Here is a 26,314-nt window from a genome sequence, read left to right as displayed (position 1 = left end):
CCAGGCAGCTTAGACACTCCTGCAGCATTGTTGGATAAAGACGGGCTCAGGTAAGTATTAGGGGGCTGAGGGGGGCTGCTGCATACAGAAGGATGCATTCAGATAAAAAATATTCTGCCTTTATTACCACTTTAAGGGCTAGGGATTAGAGTAAAGCCTAAATTAAAGTTGGCTTTAGTTTGGGAAAGAGAAGGGAACAGATAAAGTCTTTATCTTTTGTACTGTTTTGGAAATTTACCTTCACTTCCTGTCTCAGAGACTCGTCAGGAAATAAGAGGACATTTCACAAAGTGAAGGGAAGCCACCTCTTACAGTTTTCCCCAGGTGTCCCAATTGACAGATTAAACCTCACCTTTTATTCTGGTGACAACTCACTTTCTGTACTCACGTTTGTTGCCAACGGTTTAGACATCAATGGCTGTGTGTTGAGTTATTTTGAGGGGACAGTCAATTTACACTGTTATACAAGCTGTACACTCACTACTTTACATTGTAGCAAAGTGTCAATTCTTCAGTGTTGTCACATGAAAAGGTATAATAAAATATTTACAAAAATGTAAGGGGTGTACCCACTTTTGTGGGATACTGTATATGAACTGTCCCTATGGGTTGAGCTAAGTCTTAGGGTTTGAGTTATATAAACATATATACGAGGGTTATTCAAAAAGTTTCCGTACTTATATATAAATAAAAGTGAAAAAAACTTTTCGAAGACCCTTTGTATATCTTTAAATGACCCTCAACTACACTGATGCTCTTCCCTACCTACTACCATTGCAATCAAGCACTTCACTGACTGTCAATGTGTTGCAGAACTTTTCCACCAATAGCCACTGTGCCCGCACACCTCTACACTCCACCCTACACCTATGCAATTCCCCACTAACTTCCACTACACCAATATACACTTTTTCACTGAATGCCACTTTACTCCTACATCTCTCCACTGACTGCCACTGCACCCACACACCTCTCCACTACACCCTCACGCCACTGTATCTGTGCATTTCTTCAATGGTCAGCATTTGTCCACTGCACCTGTGCATTACATCACCCAACTCCACTCTCCACTGACCGCCACTTCACCCTCACACATACTCCCAACACCAACACCAATAAATCGTCACACACAGAATGTCTCTACTGTCACTGCAACAATGACCTCCACTTCACCCACACCCATCTCTACTCACCACCACTGCACCCACACACTGACTAATTGACTGATACAGTATATTACTCACTGACTGCCAGCAATGTAACAGTGCACTTCTTCACTAACAGAACATTTATCTGCTGGCTACCATCAATGGTACACCATATACTGCTGCACTACGTACACTGTGCTATATATTACTTTAAGTTCCGGTTCACACAACTCCGACTTGTCAGGCCACTTGGTCGCCTGACAAGTCGTGCTCCATTCTGTGCAATTGGAACCGTTCTAATAGGAGCGACTCAAGACGCTCCGACTTAGAAAAAGGTTCCTGCACTACTTTTGGCCGAAGTCGGAGCGACTTGCATTGACTTCCATTATGTGAAGTCAGTGTAAGCCGTGCCCGGCGACTTGTTCAAGTTGCCCCGAAGTCGTGTCGCCATAGTGTGAACCGACACTTAGGAGACTGCAGAATTCTGTACAATGTATGGTACATTTGTAACACCAGGACATTTTTGTCAGTACATAAAAAATAAAAATATAAAATATAAAACAGATTCATAAACACTTTCTATTATACCATAATTGTAAAAATGTAGGTAGATATGTTAAATTTATTTATTTATTTTTTTTTAATAAAATTACAAATACCATACATTTTAAGAGAAAATGTTGTAGAATGGCAGTTATAATTACTAATTTCACTTCTGTTTATTTACAGTGACACAGACAGGTGAAAAGGATTTCACAGCTTTATACTGAGCACCATGCCGTTACTATAGGCCAGAATACATCACTTGCCACTTACTAAGAGGTTTTCAGGTTTGATATCCCGGTGGACTATATTAAGGCTGTGAAGATACTCCATCGCACTAGCAAGGTTGTATACCATCGCACTGGCGTCCCTCTCTGTATACTTTGTGGAAGATGTGATTGCATCAAACAAGTCCCCACCCTAGAAACAGGAAAAACATGTATCTTAAAATAAAACAATAATGGTATAGTAAATGCTGTCATGTGTAAGGTCAACTTTTAGTGAGTTTGTCGATAGACATTGTTACAAAATTTACAAATTTTGTAATTTTATTTTATACAGAGAAATACTTTTTCAGTATATTCCCACAGAAACCACAAATCCATTTAAACAGTAAGGCCAGACATGTGCTTCATTCAGCCAAGCTAAACCAAAATTGAACAAAATTATGCAATCATTATTGGTAAAAAGTTGGCAGGGGTGATAAAACTGTGCAATGTACTTAAAGTAGAACTATAGGCCATTTTTTTCCCTTTTGGATAGAGCAAGGGAGGGTTATAACCCCTGTCAGATTTTTTTTCACCATTTGTGTCCCATTGTGGAGATTTCCCTTTACTCCTTGTCCTATAACTAAACAGGAAGTGAGAGGAAATATCTGCTAGTTAAGGTAATTCCTTGGGGGCCCCCAGTTTACCAGAACTAGTGTCCCTATTGGAAGATTTCCCCTCTATTACTTTTCTGGGGACAACCCCAAATTTGTATTTTTCTTTTACTTTCACTTTTAATGATAATAGTAAAAAGGACAACCATTCTAATTCATCTCCCCTCTGTCTAAAACAAAAAAAAGTTTTGCCTTTAGTTATACTTAACTGGTAGCATTCATCTTCATTTGAAGGTCAAAATTACACTTGCTTTTGCAGCCCCTTTAACCAAAATTCCTGTAAAAGTATTCTTCTCACGTCTGCCATACCTGTCCATTTTTAGTAACAGTATCTAAACTCTGAGGTACAGGTATCTTCAGAGTTTAATGATGAACAATGAGAAAACCATAGAGCAGCACACTGCTTGTATAGCATGGCCACCCAATGCTTTTCCACAGAGACTACTGTATGGTACTCCATGAATGCTTGGACTGCTCAGCATAACATTAATATCTAAAACTGGGTATACACAGAGTTTTTTTGCATTCAACCAGCGGGTGATATTGATGCAGGGATCTCCCCCCCAACCCCCCCTCAGAATACGCAGATTAGAGCCACAGCCTATTGGCTGCAGCAGCTGATAGAATGCTGGTTTTCCAGCAGGACCTTTTAACAGAAGCCAGTCTTATGGGCCATACACACTATAAGATTTTCTGAAGACTTTTTCCTTTAGACTTACCTAAACCATATAATATGAGGTCAGACCTAAACAGTTTCAATTTGTATGCAATCTGGCAGGCCCTTGCACTACATAGAAAAGGTAAATCTGAAGGAAATCTAACCACAAAAGTTGGATAGTGTGTATCCAGCTTAACGTTTGACTACTGTTGAACAGACAGTGGTACACACAGATTGAAATTTGTTCGGTTCCTGCTGAAATGGCCACATTTTGAAACGTGTATACCCAGCTTAATGTAAAAGCATATTATAGTTGTTACATGTTTTTATCTTAAAAGGTACTTAACCACTTTACCGCTGAGTACCGGAGTACTACTGCGGCAAAGTGGCTCGTTATCGTCTGACGACGTAGACCTACGTCGCCAGACTCCTCCCCCTGTAGGCGGCGCGCTCCCGCTGTTTTCATTCACAGCGGGAGTCGGGCCAGGGGAGGAGCCGCTGCTCTGCCCCGATCGTCGGGGAATCCAGTTTGGAGATCCGCCCGTCTGTGTAAACAGAGCGGGCGGATCTCCTAAGTGACAGGGAGTGACAGATCGGAGTGTTCAGCATAGCTGAACATCCGATCTGTCCCTCACTCACTCAGTCACCTCCCCCCCCACACGTTAGTAAGCACCAGGCATACATTAACCCCTCCCTCTCCAATAAAATTAACCCCTTCCCTGCCAGTGTCATTTTTACAGTAACAGTGCATATTTATAGCACTGATTACTGCAGTAATGTCACTGGTACCCCCAAAAGTGTCAAAAATGTCAGTCAAGGGTCCGATCTGTCCGCCGCAATGTCGCAGTCCCGCAAAAAAATCGCTGATCGCCGCCATTACGCGTTAAAAAAAAAAACCACCAAAAATGACAGAAATCTTTCCCATAGTAAACGCAATAACTTTTGCGCAAACCAATCAAAATACGCTTATTGCGATTTTTTTTACCAAACATGGGTAGCAGAAAACAAATTGGCCAAAAATTCTACATCTTTTTTGGGGGGAATTTCATATAAAAAAATGTTAAAAATATTGTTATTTTTTCAAAATAAACGCTATTTTTTTGTTTATAGCGCAAAAAGTAAAAATCGCACAGGTGATCAAATACCACCACAAGAAAGCTCTGTTTGTGGGAAAAAAAGGACGTAAATTTTGTTTGGGTACGGCGTCGCACGACCGCGCAATTGTCAGTTAAAGTCGCACAGCGCCGAATTGCAAAAAGTGGCCCAGATGTAAGACAGCAAAATGCTCCAGTGGTAAAGTGGTTAAAGGAAAAAAAAAAACTGTAATAGCATACCTTAAGTCATGCAGAGAACAATGGGCTATAGGCCACACATTTTTAAAGCAGCTGAATGGATAGCCAATGCTGCATTCCACAGGTATTGCTTGTGGTCCAAGGATGAGATTATTTTACCCCAAATATTCTTAATTTGTTTACTTTTTGCAATGCTCAGGCTTAATCTGAGCAATGTTTAAACAAATGTGCTCTTACTGGGATATATCAAAAATCCATTATTGGATTTACTGTGGCATCCAATTTACTATCCTCTAATCGTATTACAGTCCCCACAGAATCCTCACACATGATTAATGAAATTGCAACAATCCTCTTACCTTGACTAATTCCATCACCAGATAAAGTTCTGTTGTCGTGTCCATTTCTTCTATGAGCATAATAATATTGGGATGTTTAACCTGGCGCAGTATTGACACCTCATTCTCAATCAGATGTTCCTGTTTATAGATGACATATATTAAACCACATTTCGTACACTTCTACCCACATTCATAATATTGCTTATCAGTCTATCATACATTTTAGACAACTGAATATGGAAGAAAAAAAAAAAAGTCACAATTCTGTGAAAATATATCAGATCTCTTAAAATTAACTCGCAGCTATCTCATAATGTACTGGTTTTACATGCTTTCTAAAAACCTGTAAAGTGTACTGAATTCCCACCAACTTCCTAAAATGAAAAAGAGAGACACAAGTAGAATTGTCTGAGAGGTGCTAGGATTCCTATGTCTATTCACATGATCAGATGTAGGAAGCTTTCAAATAGGCTCATTAGCTTGGTGACACAGATTCCAAACGAATCGGTCTCAATGGGTGACAAAGAATACATCCATACATAAAGAGACGCAAATGGATGCCACACCCGAAGTGAAAATGAATAGATTTTAATACAACTGAAAAACAACTAACATGTTTTGGGCGCAACGTCTCCCTCTTCATTAGGGCTTTGAACAGAGGAATGAAGACCTGGTAAGGACATACAGGGCCCTCCAGTGTGCTGCAGTAACATTTTTCTGCATTGAACTGGTAAACTAGGCCCATAGAAAATTTTCAGAGGGTTTTTCTTTTTTTTTTAAAGAGGAACAACCCCTCCAAATATGGGACAATTCATAATAACGGTTGTGTGCTTTACACAAGTTCTTAGTTCCCAGTTATGGACTTTATTTAATCAGCTTACAGATACACATAATTCAATAAAGCAGTAACATAACTTTTCTGCCGTTATGGCCCCTTTAATATGGCCTGCCCCTAAGGTATGAAAGCCTTGCACCAGTTTTGGTGCGGTTATCGACATGTGCCAGATTCAGGTCGTTTTTACTACCACCAGTTCTAGAATTTGGCACTGCCACTTCTTCATAGATAAGCATTCTGGGGATAATTAAGACCAACTCAAAGATGGTGTATGAGCGGGAAAGGATGTTTGTTAATTTTTTAATATTTTTGTGTATTACATTTACAGTATTATTGCTAGGACAAAGGCCATCCGTGGTCTATCAACACATGAGGCAAGTCACATGAGCCTGATGAGGAGCCATGAGAGACTAGCTCCCCATCAGGTCTGCTTGCATATGATTAACAGCGGATGGCAGTGGGTGGATCTATAGCCACAATTTGGTCACCCAAATCTTGCATGCAATACAGATGGTGTATTGTTCCAGCTAAAAAGTTCTCAGCTAAAAAGGCAACAAAGAGGAGAAAAATACTCTAAATGTTATTGTGTACTTCTTTATTATAGCAAACTATAAATATTTAAAGAGGAAGTAAAGTTTGTAGGTTTTTTTTTTTATTTTTTCTTACCTGGAAAGTAAAGGCATAATGTGCTAGTATGCATCGCATACTAACACATTATGTGACACTTACCTCCAAACGAAGCCCTCGTCGTCCCCGCTGGAGGCTGCATCCATCTTCGCCAGTCTTCCTTCCAGGTCTACGGACTCCGTCTGTGCTACCGGCCTGAGCCATGTGACGTCACTCCCACGCATGCACGCGGAGGCCGCCAGTCAGGGCTCTGATGAAACAGCATGGTCGGCCATTCCTTTAGAGTGCATGCGCCGATGACGTCATCGGTGCAGTATACAGTAAATATCTCCTAAACGGTGCAGGTTTAGGAGATATTTACAGTACCTACATGCAGGCCTTATTATAGGCTTACCTATAGGCAATGCTGTAATTTGGCCTAGGCCAACAATACCCAGGCCTAGGGCAGCATATTGCAGGGGGGCAGCATGGAAAGAGTCCCCTCCAGCTTGGGCTACACTTTTTGTGAAGCACCAGTCTTATGAAGCGGACTGGGCCAGGAGACAAATCAGTCTAGTGCCCCTATATGTGGATGGCAGGCATCCTGTATGATTTAATTTTAGGGACGGTGCAGACACAAGGGACACTGACATGGTCACCTATACCTGGCAGGTAGGTAGTAGGCCTCTCCTGCAATCCTTTGCTTATGTCAGTTGTACATATTAAGAAATCTTAATTTTATTTCTGTTAATTGCTGATGAGTAAAATAGATGGATTTATTTGTTCTTGCCCCCAATCCTTCTTTTGCTCAATGCAACTAGAATTATGGGCAACACTTTTTTTTTTTTGGATAGAGTAAGGGAGGGTTTTGGGTCCTGTCAGTTTGTTTTGCCATCCCTGTCCCATTGTGGAGATTTCCTTTCACTTCCTGCCCCATAGCCAAACAGGAAGTGAGAAGAAATCTCTGCAATTAAAGAGAATCCATTGCCCCCCTCCCTCCCCATATCCCTCAGAACTAGTGTCCCTTCTGGAAAATTTTAGGGTGGGTTGTAAACAAAAAGGGACGTGGCCTTGACAGAAAGGGATAGGTCATATTTAAATTAGGTGTGCAAGAGTTTAGTCAGGCCTAGGGCAGCACAAAACCTAAATACACCACTGCCTATAGGTACAAACATTACAGGGGAGTTTACAACCTCTTTAATTATTTGAAATAATAAAGGGGTAAATTATATAGTAGTAATGTGATACTGTGCTTTAGGGCTACATTCCCTTAGCTGCAGCATTTGGGGGGGGGGGGGGGCACACAGAAAAAGACACTCTGCAGACATTTCAGAGCTCTATGCAGTGTGTTTAGAAGCTGAATAATAATTTTTCATTTTCCAGACACATTCCATGCAGCTTTGAACTGGTTCCGCTTCCAGACATAGTGAGTGCCAGATGCACAGGTTCTGCCTGAACACAGACAGTTGTGGCAGTGTTGTACCGCTATTATTATACATATAGTCTTAATGCGTTAAAGCAGTCTGTCCAATTTGCTAAGACTATGCAAACTGGTGGTATACAGACGCACATACAATGGTGCATGCTATCGCTAGCAGGTCTTATTAGGCAATGGAAGACTTTAAAAAAAATATATGCTCTAACTGTTGTAGTGTTTAGCAAATCCATTTACAGACGAAAGGCTGTATACTATAGTTTTACTGATATCATGTTAACTGCGTGTAGCTTGTGTTGGCATGTGTTAAATGCTTTTGGGTTAACAGGTATTGACATGCATTTTTTTTAATTAAGATTATGTTTTTATTGAAGAAGATTTTAAAAAATAAAGTAGTTATATAGCAAGAGCACATAGCATACAAGTAGTTTTTGTTTACACAAAGGATGCAAAATTGTGACATCATAGTAGAAAAGTCAACACAATAGTGACATACATATGGTTATGCACTAACTTCTTCCAGCAAGAGACCAGCTAGACAAGAGAGGCTCATATTATGTAGTAGTAGTAGTAGTTATTAGACATGTCACAAGTATCTCCTGGGTGACATGCTTTTTTTTTTTTTTTTTAATGCCTTGTGTTGATGTGTATGTTTTACCATGTTGCACTAATGCGTGGGTTTTTGTTCACAGCAGAGCCAAAAATACATTATTCTTCAAAACTGTTATACTTCTTTCCTTAATATGCATTGCAGTGTGTTCAAATCAAGAATGTTCCATCCTCACAAAACACACAAATGCACGCATTTGTGTAAATTGAGCCTACTGGAAACCCTGGATTTTAGCATGGTATTGATCGGGGCCTACATTGAGCAACACAGCCCAATACAATTAGGCCCCTTTCACACTACGTCAGTTGTCATCCGTTTTTCGTCAGTTGTTATCCGTTTTTCGTCAGTTGTTATCCGTCTTTCATCCGTTTTTACATAGAGATGCATTGATGTCCGTTTTTCATCCGTCAACGGATGGATGAAAAACGGACAAACGGACAGCGTGTGTGAAAGGGGCCTTAGTGTGAATGAGCCCTAAGAAATGTTGGATTTTAAAAAGGACTTTGTGAAGTAGAGGTATTCATAGTCCCTTCTACCTCTCTTTACATGCAGGAGTCCTTTATTGCCAGATATTTTTAAATATTGCTGATTACCCCATATCTCAGAAATCTGAAATATCCTAAATTTTGACTTATTGGAAATGATTTACTAAAACTGCTGCATGCAGAATCAGGTGTAGCTGTGCATAGTAACCTATCAGCTTTTAGGTTTTATTGCCAAACTTAATGGATCAAGCTGAAGGCAAAGGCTAATTGGTTATTATGCACAGCTGAACCAGATTCCAGTTTTAGTAAATCTCCCCCATTATGCTCCATTCCCCAGTCATTTCCCCAGAGCTCTGAGAAATAACCTCTGAATTCTAATATACACTATATATTATCAAAAGTATTGGGACACCTGTCTTTACACACACATGAACTTTAAGGCATCCCAGTCTTAGTCTGTAGGGCTGGCCCGCAGTCTATGCTCTAATTCATCCCTAAAAGAGGTTGGGAACCTTCACAAAATTAATTGTGTACATATGCACTTCAATTATCCAACCATTTGCAGATAAAAGAACCAAATGGGAATTAACTGTGTGAAGATTCTCAGTTCTTTTAAGTCAGCTTCACTTTCTCATCCCAGGGCTGTTCTACAGAAACAGGTAGAAAAGGGTAAAACTTTCACTATTAGTCCATATTTTGATAGCCCATGCACCAAATGAAAATGTGTAGTGAACAGGGGGTTGATTTACTAAAGGCAATATAGGCTGTTTACTCTGCAAAGGAATTTTCCCTTAGATTGGTGAATGAGGTGAAGCTCTGTTGACTTCCATCATAGCAAAAATACAATTTCTATTCTTTCCTTGCAAGTCACTGGGTATTCTTTGTTAAATTTATACAAGTGAGCAGCCTATTACCTTTTAGTAAATCAATCCCCTTATCTCAAATGGATATAACATAAGCATATCACCCAAATCTGGCAACAGGTTCTTTGGCAGCCAAAGGGCCTATGAGGGGTTCTGGCAATCGGTACTGATTACGTTCAAGTTACTTGCCCTTAATGTAAATGAGGATGTTCTACCTACCTGATAAACGAAGAATTGGATTTTTTTCATTATGTGATGCATTTTGCACCAAATGTTTAGGCTTAGTAGTCTTCCCCAGCACATTATTCGTTTTTTAATGGGTTTCATATTTCAGTATATAAAAATGTATTACATAGGTTTTATTTAGAAATAAAGAGAAAAATTATGGAAAGAAAAATCACAATTTTCAGTAGTTTTTTTTAGCATATTTAAACAAAAACCCAACCATTCTCTTAAAAATAGGCTCATTACCTTATATATAAGTGTATTTTCGTATAATGTAGCTGAATGGCAGACCAAAATCATTGTTCACTTTTTAGTTTAGGAATCATTTTTTTCTTTTGACATTACATTGCCATGCACAATAATGAAAAGAATGAATGGTATTATGGTTACTGTGATACAGAGTGATTTATAGTGGAAAAGGCTGTCTGGGATCTGAGTGTTGGACTGGCTGTCACTGACTGCTCCACTACCTACAGCTGTTACGTTTGATGGCAGCCAGTGCTGTATTACAATTATATGGATGACAGCAGCTCCTGCAGTGCTGTTTTAAAATGGCACTTAGAATATTACTGAAATTAAGTAGATATCTTCTAACATGGCATGAACACTGCTGTTACTGTGCTATACTAGCCTTCTACTTGCTGGGAGCAGATAAAAAGCTAAAGCAATTTCAACACCTAAAGCGAGTCTTTATAACCTAGTGTAAATGCTTTGTGATTCAAGTGTTAGATTCGCAAATGAAAAACTCTAAAGTGTTAATAACTCCTGAAACTTTTCTTCTCTGAGAAATCAGATTATCTTATCACATGCGGTGAAGTGATATTATTGCTTGACATGAGACCTTAATCATGTAATAAGTCCTATTGTAGCTTGATTGATTTGGACCCTAAAGCACCGTACACACAATCAGATTATCGAAAGATCTGTCGTCCGTTTTTTGTGGCATGCTAGTCTGATGTGGAAAGTGAAGAGGTTATTTTCATACGAATTTTCCCGTATGACAGAATTCTACTTCAGAAGTGATGTCATGTGTTGGATTGCTTTAGTTACATAGTTACATAGTTACATAGTAGGTGAGGTTGAATAAAGACAATAGTCCATCCAGTTCAACCTGTGTAGGTGTGTGTGGCTGTAATCATCTAACATAGCCCTTAATGTCCTGATCCTTGAGATGTAAATCTAAGAGTCTTTTGAAAGCCACCATACTACCCGCAGAAACCACTTCTTGTGGTAGAGAATTCCACAATCTTGTAGCCCTAACAGTAAAGAATTCTCCTCGTTGCCTGTGGTTAAAACGCTTCTCCTCTAATCGCATTGTATGTCCTTGAGTCCTCATGCAATTCCTTCGAATGAACAGCTTTTTTTCTAAGCTGAGATCCCCATTAAGATATTTATAAATTGCTATCATGTCCCCCCTCAGACGCCTCTTCTCCAGGGAGAATAAATCGAGCGATTGCAGCCGCTCTTCATAGTTAAGGTCCTCCAACCCCCTAATCAGTTTGGTTGCCCTTCTCTGGACTCTCTCCAGCTCCAACACATCCCTCCTGAGGACTGGCGACGAGAACTGGACAGAATACTCCAGATGCAGTCGGACCAGAGTTTTATAAAGTGGAAGGATTATAGTCTTATCTCTGGAATACATCCCTTTCTTTATGCATGCTAATATTCTGCTGGCTTTGGAAGCCGCCGCTTGACATTGCATGCTGTTGCCTAATCTATCATCAACCAAGACTCCCAGATCCTTCTCCATTTTTGATTCCCCCAAGGGTTCCCCTCCTAACGTGTATTGTGGTTTTATGTTTTTAGTCCCCAAGTGCAAAACCTTACACTTCTCCACATTAAACCTCATTTGCCATGTCGTTGCCCACTCCGTAATTTTGTCCAGGTCATTCTGTAGGATATCTGCTTCATGCTGTGCAGTTATTGCCCTGGCCAATTTTGTGTCATCTGCAAAAACTGATAACGAACTACTGATCCCGTCCTCAATGCTGTTTATGAATAAATTGAACAAGGTTGGTCCCAGGACTGAGCCCTGGGGCACCCCGCTTACCACCTTAGACCAGTCTGAGTATGCGCTGTTTATTACCACCCTTTGGACCCGGCCTTTTAGCCAGAAGCTTTGTATGTGTTCTTTCGTCTCTGAGCATGCCTAGTCTTGCTCTTAAGATTTTTTTCCGTCGAAATCTGTGCTAATGAGACGAAAATCAGACGTTGTATTACGGACGACAAAAATGTTATAGCACATCAGGATTTTGTCAGCCGAAAAGTTGGAGTTGGCTGTCGAAAGCACCATACTAACAATACGAAAATTGGCAGATCGGTCGTCGGACGAATTTTCTCTACAGATTTTCTTATCGTGTGTACGGGCCTTTAAAAAGGTTTTGCACTTTCTATACTACTGATCATCAGGTATATCCTGCTCAGGAAGCCCCACTAATATATGCTGTTTTAGGGCTGCATTTAGATAGGTGATTAGCACCTCCTGTGATTTCCAGCAGCAGGAATCTGTGAATTGCTGCGTCTGGAATGATAGGTACTATACAGTATGTGTGAATAGCTGCAGCCACTCAGCCCATACAATGATAGACTGACAGCCGTCACAGCTATTCACACACACCTATTATTCCAGACGCAGGAATTAACAGATTTCTGCTGCTGGAAATTGCAAGGTGTGCTATTGACCCAGCTGAATGTAGCTTTTTTTGTGAGACACTTATCAGGTGCAGGGCTACCTACATCCATTAATGCAGAATTCTTTAGGCAAATATAAAAAAGCTGAACCAAACATGAATAGCGGCCTATCTTTGTAGTATCTCTAATGCATGCATAGATTTCTTTTTTTCCTGGGTGTTTCGTTTTCCTCCCACAATCTGCAACATACTGGTAGGTTATTTGACTTCTAAACAAATTGGCCCCAGACTACCCTTTTACAGCTGCAAAGGGAATATTAGGTTGTAAGCAGGGATTAGCTTGGCTGGAATGGATGTTAGTGGCTGCAAGCTCTCGGTGAATGTAAATGTAGCTGCTAAAAAAATATTGGAAATAAGCTTAAAAAAGCTTTATTCATAAACTATTCACTGTACGCAACCCATATTCTGGCACGTTGTACAATGCAATAAAAACTGTTCATATCATGTGACAATCCATTCCTGTACATGTCACCCTTATTCGAGAATGCCGGTTTTGTGCCCTTTTCTGTAATCATTAATAGATCACAAAAATGCACAGCATACCTAAGGAATGCTGAGGACTCAGACTCAACACAGAAAATATGAGGGATTCACCTGAGCATCACACTGTTACATGATCCGCATACCTGATGTGCAGTAAATGACAGGTCACTGGAACATTTGTCAGGTGTCTTATTCACGCAAGAATTCCATTTCCTGGCTAATTTATCAAATGTGAAATAACTTCTCTTACTTGAGATCTGTTTCAGCAATGCAATTAAAAAAAATATTCCTGATTTTAAAAAACACATTTTATTAATTCTAATCAGCTCTGTTTTACAACATAGTACAAGCGGTGGGATTTTCTGCTAAAGGTCCCAGTGTGAGTCTTTCCTTCGTAACAGACTGTAGACAGTGGAAAGCTATGGTTTTAATTTACTAAACAAAAATGTAAATACAAGGAAGAAATTGCTTTAGCATTTGGATTTTCTTTCGCCTAGCAAATGTGATCGCTTACATCAGGTGATGTGTACACTGTTTTACCCATGTATTTGTCCCTATAAGTATAGGTAATTTAAACAACAAAATACTGATGTTCTATCATTTTTTTTTTTTTTGCTTTATATTCAGACAAACCTACCATATTTTCCGGCGTATAAGACAACCCCCCTATTACATGATCTACCGGTAATACTTATACTTAGGTTACCTTGGAGATATTATACTTGGCGTATAAGACGACCTCCCATTTTTGGGGGATTTTTTTGAGGTTCAAAAGTAGTCTTATACGCCAGAAAATACAGTAAGTTATGTGAGTGTTGAGATTTCTTACACAGAAAATAATAATGTGACAAGCTTTACAGTTATAAAAGATGCTTGCACTAAACAAAGACGCAACTCTAAAAGCTCGTACAATGTGTCCCAAGGGCTAAAAAGTCATCGAAAATATAGACCTCCATGCAAATAGTAATTATGTCTTAGTTCAGCCCGTTACCCAGATGCATGAATGCAACAGTGTATGTGAATATCCATTGTTAAATCAGGATTGCTTTTTATTATGTTTATCATAAAATTTAGATAAACAAAGTGATGTACCCTGAAAGAGTGGCTATGATTTGAAACGTATCAATTTAAGGAAACCTATCCCCAAGAAAAGAGCACTTACTGTAGATATGCAACAGGGTACTATTACATAAAGAAGCAAGTCGACATTTATATAATAGTGTTACAGCCTGCAGCCTATCTGTAATGTTCAAGAGCAATGTTGAAAGCTTTAAACTCTATACAGCTTATTGAATCCGTTTATTCTGGTGTCAAAATCTCAGAGCAGCATGCTTTTAGCAGAGGACCTACATACCACTACTGCCACAAATGCTTCTGGTGCAGTATAAGGTAAATATGCAGCACCGTAGGGATCAATTAATGTTGAGGCTTAGCTGAACTCCTAGGGGCCAATGTAAGTATGCATTTGTGACATTTGATCGGCCTCTGAGTAAGCTATAAATTACTGTAGCAGCTAAAACCACTAAAGTGACAACTGTGATCTTCCAGGTGCAGTGCCAGGCAACAGGCTTTTTTGCATAGTAACCAGTGGGGAATGCTTGGCACAGCTGCCATTCAAAGAATGCCTTCTTTTTTTGTTTTAATGAATGTAAAGCGTTCTGTGATTGGACAAGATGGACTGGTGACATCACATGCACCTAGTGCTGGAATACAGAAGTGCTAACCCATAAAGAATAACTAAAGGCAAAAGTTTTTTTTAGTTTTGGATAGAGTGGAGAGGCATTAGAGCATCTGTCACTTTTTATTGCTGTCTATGCCCCTTTATGGAGATTTACACTCTACATTTGTTCTGTTTACCATTTTCATTGAAAGTGTAAGTAAAAGAAAATCCCAAATTTTGGGTTGTCCCCAGAAGAATAATAGAGGGGAAATCTTCCAATTTGGACAGTAGTTCTGGTTACCTAGGGGTACCTAAGGATATTCCTTCATTTTCTGGGATTTCCTAGCACTTTCTGTTTGGCTATGGGGCAGGAAGTGAAGGAAAATCTCCGCATTAGGACACAGATGGCAAAAAAACTTTGATAGGTTATAACCCTCCCTTGCTCTATCAAAATGAAAAAAAAAAAATGTTGCCTATAGTTCTACTTTAAGCCACTGTACTGCCCCACAGTTTGAATAGCAGAGGACCTACATACTACTGCTGCCACAGAGGCTTCTGGTGCAGTACAAGGTAAGTATGGAGCACAATAGGGATCAATTAATGTTAAGGCTTAGGTGAACTAAGCATACATGTTTATTAAAGTATATTTCAAGTTTTATAAGCATTTACATTTTAGAATAAGCAAAGGTTAAAATCCATGTCAATATATAATTTTGTTGTTGCCTCGGTCCAATTGGGAAGATTTTCCTTTTCAAAACACAGTTAATATGAGAAGATCTTTCTAAAGCAAGGGAAATCCTCCCATGAAAGCTCTTACAGGAACAATAATCCCTATTGGAGGCAATCCCCTTTAGTTGGCTTTAGATATATTTCGCTGTCTTTAGACATCCACAAAGCAGGGTTTTTGTACAGGTAAGGAATTAACGGTAAGAATGATTGCTTTTCCAACATCAGATAAACATAGGATTGTTTTTTCAGCCTTTAACAAACTTAGGCAGTTCTTTAAAAAAAAAAAAACACACGATCCCCCCCCCCCTTTCAAGATCTTTTTGGTGGTGGTGGCACTGCATGGGAGGATCACAGCTGGTGACATATGTAATATTGACGCTGTACTTTTTATATTTTGCTTATCCATCATAGTGTATATTTAAAACAGAAACTTCTGAAGAAGCGGAAAAGATCCGCGAAACATGTCAAGTCAACGCTTGGATATGTTTAGTTTGGTCTGGTAGCTTTTCTGGATTGTGTCTATCAGTCCGTGGCATATTTGATATAGTTACACTGTTATTGGTCGTTGATGTGCATATTTGTATGCCATGAATATACAATGTATGAGAATTATTACTTTTTAATCCAAAATTTTTTTGGTATTTTCTTTTTTGAAATAAAATGTATGTTTTTAAAAAAACATTATTATTATATGTGTCTATGATTCGTTCTATCACATAATTTTCTGGCACCATTAAAATCCCATTGCCCCTTCTCCTTTCCATGAGGTTCGGCAGTGCACCTGTGGGAGCCCGACTTGCCAGGGAGAGTTCCAAGCGTCATTCTCCCATGTTGGCTTGTCAGGGACTTCCCATGTTTGACCTGTAGAACACTCTTGTTTTGCCAAGATATAAAAAATGAAACCTATCCTCACAGGCACTGTACAGTCACTCTCTTTTTTTATTTTTTATCCAAGAAAAAGTTTAAACAGAGACAAACAAAAAGATTCGCTTTGTAACAGGAAAATACAGAAAGAAAACACCAAGTACATAATACATCTGATAACATTGTTGTGGACATGTACATGCTCACGTTGTGCACCACACCTGAAATCCAGTGTCTACCAGGCTAACATCCAATCCTAAGCAAAGCACGTAATACACTTAGACTCTCTCAGAGGGTACCGTTGGATTAGTACATTTCTCAAGCGTTCAACCTACTGGGCACTGCAGCACCCTCTTCATGACCAGTTCCTTCGGGGACAACCAAGGCACATCTAACCATGGAGACCAGAGGCCTTCAAACTTGGTGAGTCGGCCCCTGTGCTGATAAATATATCGCTCCAACAGGGGCATCCGTCCCATGTGAGTCATCCACACCTTCACCGAAGGGGCAGCCGCTGATTTCCAGCCCAGAAGAATTACCTTCTGGCCCCTGGATTAGTGCCCTGGAGAGGGCCATCCTAGTCCTCTCCTGGGGTACAACCTCCTCAAGTATGCCTAGCAGGCAGTGGATAGGATTTAAGGGGACATTTACTAAAAAAACAAGGTTCAGGACCGAAACAACCTCGTTCCAGCTTGGGAGCACCCCAAAGGAGGTGAATTAGATCACCCGAGACTCGTCTACCTCTATTGCACAATGGATCAGGAAGTCCACTCATCTTATATAACTTCACAGGGGTATAGTGTACTCTAAGTAAGATATACAACTGGGACACCTTTTGTGAGACGTTAAGGGAGCAAGTGTTCACCGACCGAAGAGCCTCTGCCCACTGGTCCCCCGTTAGCGCCCCCACATCCTCCTCCCATTGGGGTAATGCCCTGTTTGGATGAACCCTCAAGTGTTCCATCAATAACATATAGTAGAATTATGAAATAAACCCCTTTGTCTCCGTCGCTGATTGGATGAGATGGAAGATGGGGGTAGGTGAAAGGGACCAATTTGTTGCAGGTCCTTGCGCCTTGACCGCGTGGGCCAGTCACTCTCTAATAAGGAGGTGGATCTTGTGTTTTTCTGTGAAAAACAGAAGCTTTGTACTGATAAGGCTGCCAACATACACTTTCTTTCTACAGGTCAGTGCACTCTGTATTGTCCCCAAGGACTGACGAACTGACTGCGAAGGCAGCTCTTACCTCTATAAAGGATAACCCCACAAATAGCATAATTGGCATGGTATTTAACTCCAGTAGTACATATTATCCTTTCACAGCTAAGTTGGTTTTCCCTGGTGTTTCAACACATACTGTACGTATGTAATGTCATATTTGCATGCCGGTGCTTTTTTTTTTTTACAATGTTAACTCTTATTAGAAATTAGGTCAAGTGTTGTTCAGGTAGGAGAGGGTTAAGTGTAGGGGGAGTTACTTTTTTCGAACAGCAGCCAGAAGAATTGTCCCTTTTATATTATTAATGCAGCCCTCACTAGCATTGTATGGCCAATATAACTAAATAAACAGTGGGAAAATTATTAAAATAAGATACCTTTCCACAGCATTTTGCTTTGTCAATGATTTTTAATGCAAACTCCTTTCCAGTTGACCTGAAAAATAAGTCAGTACAATAATGCTATACATGGCTTATAAATACAGAACATTAATTACTGTAAAATAGGAATTCTTTAAAAGGAAAATAAACTATTTTTCTTTTAAGTTTGGTTTTGTAACAAAACTTCCATTAATTATCACTTCTAAATTATGCTGTGTTAGAAGCTTGTTCTTACTGACTCACACCACTTTATATATACACACAATAGAGGTTTGACAATCACTTCTCTATAAATAGGCAGAACTTTAAGGGCCTTTTTACATCGAACGCAGTTGGATGCATTTTGAACAGCACTTCAACTGCATAGACAGCCCAAAATCAAGATAATCCTGTGGGCACAGTTAACATCATTGCTGTGCAGTTAAGCACAGGTAAAAAGAAGTAGAGCATGCTGCATTTTTCTGCACCGCAAATACAGGGATTGTGCTACAAAAGTGCTACAAACGTGCTTTAAAGTGCACCTGCGCCACACTGCGCCCCTTTAATCCAAGGAAGCCAAGCCCAAAAACGTATAGAAAAACAGATGGCAAACATAGTGCTAAACGCAGCTCAAAACGCATGAAAAATACTTACAGCGCGTGTCAAGCACGCATTTTAATTGCATGTAAAAAAATGCAGCCAAATATGCACAGTTATGTGCAGTTTCTGGTGTGAATGGGCCCTAAAAGTAAACTTGTATATGAAGCCGTATAATTTTCTATTATTTATAGTTAAAGCTCTTTCACACGGTAAAAATAGGCATCAGAACCACAGTCCGACCACCCAATAACTAATCATAGCCTGACGAGGCTGTATGCATGCTGCCTATGTAAAACCAGCAGCATCCCTTGTCAAACTCACCCACTGAGATCAATGGGGCCATACTGGAATGGCTCACAGTTGCGGTGCAGTCCCACAAAGTAAAATCGCTGTACAGAAAAACAGGCAGCAGTAGAGCCTTCTGAACACCTATCAGCCTCTGCTCTACTGTCCTCTGAAAAATCATCCACTGTGGTAAGCACTGAGGCATGTCTGAAAGAGACCTTTTTCTACCAAATTTAAATTACAATTGTGAAGGCAAGAAGCCTACTTGGCCAATGATGTCCTAAAGGAATTATGCTGAAGTCATTGTTACATCCACAATAAACTCTGCAAAATGACAGAGAAGTTCTAGGCAAACAGTGTGTACTAATACAATCCAGCAAACCAAATTCACTGCAGCTGTACTAAAAATCAGACAGTGCGCTCAATTACTCTAGGGATCATTCACACTATCATGCGACTTGCAGTGCAATTGAAATATCCTGCATACCTAAAGAATCTCTGTTACCTTACTTGACTAGGACTCACAGGTCAATGCATCCTAAAATATAGAATGTCAGAAAGTGCTCTGTTCGAATGCTCTAGTTTCTGTAGTATTCTGCATTTTGCTACTACCTCTATGAACAAGCCTTCAGTCTGAATTCCATCGAATCCACTGATTTAAGGACTAATGCAGCTCATTAAAGGGTCACTGGGAGTGTACTTCCTGAATATGGCACTAGGTAATCTCAAATCTCTCTGCTTCCCTTATCACAAATCACATTCATACTTCTAAGGGCTGTTAGAATACTTATAGTATATACTGACTTTTTTTTCCTGCAGTAAGAGCGTATGAGAATTGTTCCCATATCTCTAAATTACAGTGAAGTACTGAACATTTAAGATTCAATTTTCAACCTTTGGCTGGAGTGTTCCTTTAAATCCTATTAATACCATTGTAAAAAAAAAAGCAAGAGAAAATGACTAAAACAGACTTTTTCTTACCTTTCAACACATTCCTTTACAACTGCAAAGTTGCCATCACCAATCACTTTGCCTATTTTATATTTCTCCAGGATTATGGAAGCATCAGCAGTAGTATTTCCATTCAGTCCTAGAAAAAAGGAACCCATCACTGATAAATACATACATCAATGTTCTCAAAACACCAATTGAGAATAATTCATTAATATTCATCTTGTGCCAAACAAGGTCATTAACTTATGTCTGAATCATTACAATTGTCCATATCCTGTCGAACTTTCCAGCCGCTAGTATAATGCAGGATGAGTTTCTATTACTCTACATTGTATATAATAGAACTACAACACTGAGTGGCTGCTCACCCAATAAACAGTTACTGAAAAACGAATGATACCGAGGTATCCACCCCAGTGGGTTTTTAGGCAGCACAATAATTTGTATTTCAAAAAATAATTTTGATAAAAATATAAACTTTATTCACAAAATTACATACGTGATAAAAATCCCAATAGGGGAAATATGAAAGCTCCAGTATCTCTATAACAATACATCTCAAAATATCATATTATATCGTGACATCATGGCATAAGGTTAGCGCATCGACCCCAAAACGAATATCTGGGGGAGCATACACCCCTGGGTATGGTAACTCGGTATCATTCATTTTCCAGTTACTCTACATTGTTACCTGAAGAGAAATTTCAAACAACATGCCCTTGTTTCATTATCTAACATCCTATTCATGGGTACAATATAAGAAAGTTCCAAGGGCTTGCATACACTGTGATTTGGCTTGTTTCTAACTCACTCTGTTAGCACACTAAAATTCTGATTCAGAAATAAAGTTTGCAATGTTGTTCTCACCTAAAGAGATACAGTATACTGCCCCTTGTATTTTGTAGTAGCTCCTTTATCTTTCCATTGCAAGTTGTGACCTATGCTGTGATAGACTACATTTCATCACCATATAATGAACTCCAGGGAAATAAAAAAAATGCTCCATTTCAATAGGGCTGTCCCCACGCTGCAGGGGATAATGATCTTTTAGGTCAAGGGGGGGCTGAAAAAAGAAGTTCTACTTCCCAATTCTCTGTTCCAATGGGCGCCCTCCAGGATATAAGACCAGTCCTCACAGTCTCTTCACCCCTATGCTCCAGTGGTCACAGGTCCAATAAAGAGCCCATAGCCCTGCACTGGACATGAGGAAGCCGAAGGAACGTCCACTACAGGAGTGCAGGGGAGTAGAGGACAGTACGGGCTGCTGGGGGGGGGGGGGGGAGAGGAGAATTGAGTAAATAAAGCTGTTTCTTGCTGCCCCTTAGACTTAAACAAACATTTAACGCTTGCAGTGTGGGTGCAGCCCCACTGCAAGGGAACATTTTTCCATTCCTGGGAGATAGGTTTTAACTTTCACAAGAATACACACATTCAAATAAAAAAAGTTTGTGAAAATGTAAAAATTCAAGGAAATAATTCAGTTACTAAGGGTTTTTCACCTACTAGAAGTAAAAAAAAGGTATGTGCCTGAGAATTAGATAGGTCTCTTTCTGGTTCTCAGGCCTGTAAATGCATTTTTAGGTATACACATAGCATATAATTAGGAAAGCAGCCTATTTGCAGTGCCATAATCCACTCATAATTCACATTATTATTGGGCTAAGCATCTGTACAAAATAAAATGCCATACACCTGTAATTTAGACAGATTCAGTTAACAATTGCACAGTGTATAGAAAATGTTGAGGTGGCAGGGTGTTATCTTTCAGGAAAATTCCATTAGAAAATATTGAGGTGGCAGGGTGTTATCTTTCAGGAAAATTCCATTAGAAAATGTTGAGGTAGCAGGGTTTTATCTTTCAGGAAAATTCCATTAGAAAATATTGAGGTGGCAGGGTGTTATCTTTCAGTAAAATTCCATTAGGCTGGGTTCACAATGGCTGTGGCTGCAGCTCACAGCAGGGGTCCGGTGCATCCCTGTTCTCTGTTTCAGGGACGAATCAGGTCAACATTTTGCCTGAATGTGGACCTCAAAAAGAGCCAAAGGCGCACAGGACCCTTTTCCAGTGTGGACCGCAGCCGCCCTAGAGCTGTGTGAACCGACTCCATTGAGAGCCAGTCACACTCTCTTGTCATGAGAATTAGATGCGGGGAAACCCGCATATAATTCACATAGGTGTGAACCCAGCCTTACTGTTCTTCTACTATAGTGCAAAGAACTAGCATGTCTTTGTATGAAAATGTCAGGAGCAAAACAAAAAAGATCTTTCAGACGTAAGATATTTATTGTACCCTTGACAACCTTCTGGTATATATGTCTACCTTTACTGGGCTGTATGGTAAACCAGAGATAGCCATGTTTGACTTGGCCATTAGGAGTTCACAACATTAGAATGCTCCTCTAGTTCTTCTTCCCCCAAAAAAACCTACCTTCAGGACTGTTCACATCAGGAAGACCGTTCACATTAGAGATGGATCCAGAGTGAGGTGACATCTAAAAAGGACAGAACCCTTATTATTATAGTTCTCCACTTTTTTATATTAACATTTATATCAACCTGAGTAACCTTTATAATGTTTACATCCCTTAAATCTAAAAGTCTGAGCACACTTTGAATAGCAGAAGACGCTGACGTTGCCTGTTATTTCCAGCAAGTGTATGGACAAACATAAAGATGGAATGATGGCAAACAGCATAAAGTCATAAAACAAAGCAAATTGTAATTAATACATAAACTGTTCTGTATTTGGAAGATTTTCTACAATTCTGAATAACCATCCAGATTCCTATTTTGGAAAATAATTATCACATCTGCATCTTGTCAGGTTCATTGTGATGATTAAGCAGACATGTCTGACCACAAGACTTACAATAAATATGACTAGATGATTGTATATTTACAAGGGAACACAATGTAATACAGTAGGAATGCATTAATAATTTAGACATGATAATTGAGGATATTGGGTAGCAAATAGCATGTACTACAATCAGCATGTAATAAAACAACCTTTGCCAAGTATCCCAAGTGGGTTAATACTGCAGTTTTAATTGCAAAGCATAATTTTCCCTTCATAGTCTGTTATCTAATCAACAGGAAAAAGATTATTGGTTCATTTTAAAAGAGAAATAGCTGAATCATGCCCAGCTGTCCTCCATCACTTCTACCCACCTGTTCCAAATAGTTGGAATAACTCCCAATATGTTCCCTCATCAAACTTTTTTGGGCTTGTATCTTACAGACTTACACTAAAGTGATGGACAGGGGACCCTGATGAAGTCACGTGGTGCGTGATGTAAAGTATATGACAGAGCCTGAGGGAACATGGACTGGAAGTGATGTCAAACCAGGAAGAACGATACCCCAATGAATGCTTTGAGTATTTTAACTTCATGTAAGCGCAATTTTAATTTAAATAAAGTATTACCATACTGTATTGGGGGAATCCTCTTTATCTTATCATGGCATGGGGGTAATTTGACATTGCATGGTTAAGGCGCCCTTACAAGGAGCGGCACCCAACGCTCCAGGAGGAACATCTGGCACGATAGGAGTACCCTGGTGAGTGGGAGGCCTTTTTACAAGCATACAGAGGATCTCTTCACTGGTTGGAGGTATCAAGCTGGATATGATTATACATGCACTGTATATCATATCACTAAGGTGAGGGCACATCACATGTATCTGATGAACTGTCACTTTATTATTACATGAACTGGCATAGTTGAATATGTGATGAACATTTAGAATGCATGTTCAATGTTTATATTTATTTCATTATATATTTTTTACTGGCACATTAAAATTTGAGCTTCACAATAATAATATTGACCTTTTGTAGAGATTGGTAGCACGTCACGTATTTACCTTATAATATATATTTATATATGTATGCCAGGCCTGTATTTATGCATTCATTTGTGGGAAAGAAACTTTAGATTCTCTTACTTCTATGGTCAGCTAACATTAAACTGACCCTGCCCATTTATTTTAAAAACAATCTTCACATAAGATATGAATTTAACTTTTTCTTATGTTGTTTATGTGTCAAAGCCTTCATTGTGTAGACATCCAAAAGGCCTGAGTCTGCTGCTGGGTGTCACCACTCCGAATCTGATTTCAGCAACCCCAGAACTATCACTCACTTTGCATGATTTATTATTCCTTTTCTCTCCTATCCCAACTGTAACATGGGGGATCATTAGCTCTACTGGTAGATTCATTTTCAAGTGATTCAAGTCAGTCAGTACTTCAGTTTTAAGGCATGGCAGCTCATTTTTATTAAAAGGCAAATGGAAAGTCCATAACATATTGGGTTTCCCATGCAGGGGTTCTCCTGCAGTACATACAAATAAATAGAAATGCTGGCTCTTAAGCACTCAGCTTTAGCTGCAATACATCTGCTCTTTATGCTGGCCACCTAGACCATAGGTGCTTCGGTGCAGACCACTTCACCCTAGCACCCACAGCTCCGCTTTGGCCTTAGTCCTCAGCCGTTACCTGTCTTTTGCAGACACACACATGCTCTGGTTCCCCCATGCAGCCTCTCTGACTCCTGGAGACCCCCTGTCTCTCTTGGGTGGAGCAGTCTCAAACTGGGAGCTCTGTGGTGTTCCCATACCTCTATTATAAGGGCTCTGCGCACCTGAGCACACACTCTGCTGGTCCTCCACAAAACCTGGACACAGGGTTGGAGATTCTCTCCCACCCAAGACACTATGGAATCTCCAAACTACAGAGCCCAATGCAGGAATACCAAAACCTGGAGAAAGCTGTGAAAGCAGTTTTTCTCCAGTTCACATCTATGCTCTGTAGTCCTGCACCGAGCCAATGTGCACACTCTGTGTTAAATGACCAATTTCACAGTTACAGCATCACATACTGTCACACAACAGATACACAAAGGGTTATGTAGGGAGGTGGAGGGTAGAGTGGAGCAGATGGGCTAGCACAGACTAATTAGACACATCCAGAAGAGGAGAAGGCTATGATGGGGCAGAGCGAGTGGAAATTGTGGTTGTGTTTGAAAACGGACTCTTACTGGAGTGGTCAATTTACCTAGCAAGTGAATAAAAACTTGTTTGGAAAAAAGAAAAGCTAAAAAATACTTGATAATTGTGCACTTTTAGCTGATTTTTTTTTTTTACGTTTCACACAGGGTCTTAGGCATAAGTGATTGCGAGAATTTAGGAATCTGTGTTTTAAGTGAGGCAGTACTGCATTGTCTTAGGGCTCCGCCAACCCTTTTAAAGCTGGATATCCTCTACAGAAGCAGAGAAGGATGTGTCTCTGACTTAATGTGCCCTTGAGATTATGAGGAGGAAACCTCCCCTATAGGGGGTAATTTGTAATCTGCCATAACTAATACTGATTGGAACGCAGATAAGAAAAGTAAAAACATACTAGTCTGCTATACATAACACTAATAAATTGAATTTAATAGTTCTCTGCACAGAATGTAGATGAAATATAAAAACTGAATGTAACAATGTGTAACTGCAGTATGACTAACTGAATAATCAACACTTCCAGAACAAACAGTCCCAGTGAATATAGCTGCAAAACAGCGTGGATAACAGCAGAAGCAGGAGGACATGACCACCATCTGCATGTGACCTCTGTACACCTGGAAGGTGCCTCTTTTGTTACTTAGCAAAATCAAGCTGTCTAAGATTCAATCTGAATTTTTTGTGTGGGAAGAAATGAAGGGTTTAAACTGTAAATACCACTTAGCATTCACACATTGCAATAAGGTAAAATTTCTTATATTGTTAAATTCAATGCCTTATAAAACTGTTGCATTATGGTTATTTTCCAGTTTGTGCAGAAAACTCTTTAGGCGACTTTAGTTATTTAATTAAAAAATGAGTACATTTTTTTAAAAGGGTAACTCCACTATTGTAAAAATTGCTTGACAAGCCATACTGTAATTTAATGGTATTAAAAACATACTTTTCCTTTTTTTAATCTGCAGCCACTGCAATTTTCTGTAAAACACAATGGAATATGGCAACCTGGAGGCCTTCTGTACACAGTTGGTGTCCAGAACTTTTCCAGAAAAGCTTGCTTGTGTGATGGTCCACTGATTTTCCCAGAATTTTGCACAAGGATACAAGTGACATTTTAGACATCCTCTGCAAGAGGAGGTGAGAAACTGCCTAAGGGTTAATTAATTCTAAAGGAATGCAGACACTGCAACTCATTCAAACACTTAAAGTGTATCAGCTGATTAGATTGAACACAAAACTCCCATTCAGGAATCAATATCCCAAGGACATAGTAGAACATGCAACTTTTCTTTAAGAACAGAAAAAGTTAGGACTTTGCTACAAAGTTTGTTAAATTCACTGCAATGTGCATTGATCACCTAGAGGGGATAATTTTTTTTTTTTTTTTTTTGCTAAACAAAAATTGAGTTAGATTACCTGCTACTACTGTCATTCAAATAATAATTGAATATTGTTCTGTAGAATAATATCGTTGTCTTTAAAGTCTAAATAAAAGTAACTTGCTTGCTGACTTATCAAAATCCATTCAAAGTGGAGT

The 26,314-nt window shown here is 39.5% G+C and overlaps 1 protein-coding gene across 5 annotated transcripts in view; it reads right to left on the bottom strand.

Moving 5' to 3' along the window:
- Positions 1-26,314, bottom strand: part of DCLK2 (doublecortin like kinase 2) — a 159,035-nt gene that overhangs the window by 31,537 nt on the left and 101,184 nt on the right. For all 5 annotated transcript variants that reach the window (XR_014225288.1, XR_014225289.1, XM_082258127.1 and 2 more), the window contains 5 exons: positions 22,197-22,260; positions 19,792-19,900; positions 17,944-18,001; positions 4,881-5,000; positions 1,965-2,111 (listed from right to left, as the gene is read on the bottom strand). Coding sequence is in view for 3 of the 5 variants with exons in the window: in XM_082258127.1 (XP_082114253.1) it covers positions 1,965-2,111; positions 4,881-5,000; positions 17,944-18,001; positions 19,792-19,900; positions 22,197-22,260 (498 nt within the window). In the remaining 2 variants the exon portion in view is untranslated. The remainder of the gene's footprint in view (positions 1-1,964; positions 2,112-4,880; positions 5,001-17,943; positions 18,002-19,791; positions 19,901-22,196; positions 22,261-26,314) is intronic.

Source organism: Pelophylax lessonae, assembly GCF_965119305.1.
Source record: "Pelophylax lessonae genome assembly, chromosome: 1".
Classification (NCBI taxonomy): domain Eukaryota; kingdom Metazoa; phylum Chordata; class Amphibia; order Anura; family Ranidae; genus Pelophylax; species Pelophylax lessonae.
The sequence above is the reverse complement of the archived record's forward strand: the minus strand, read 5'-3'. Positions and strand labels throughout refer to the sequence as shown.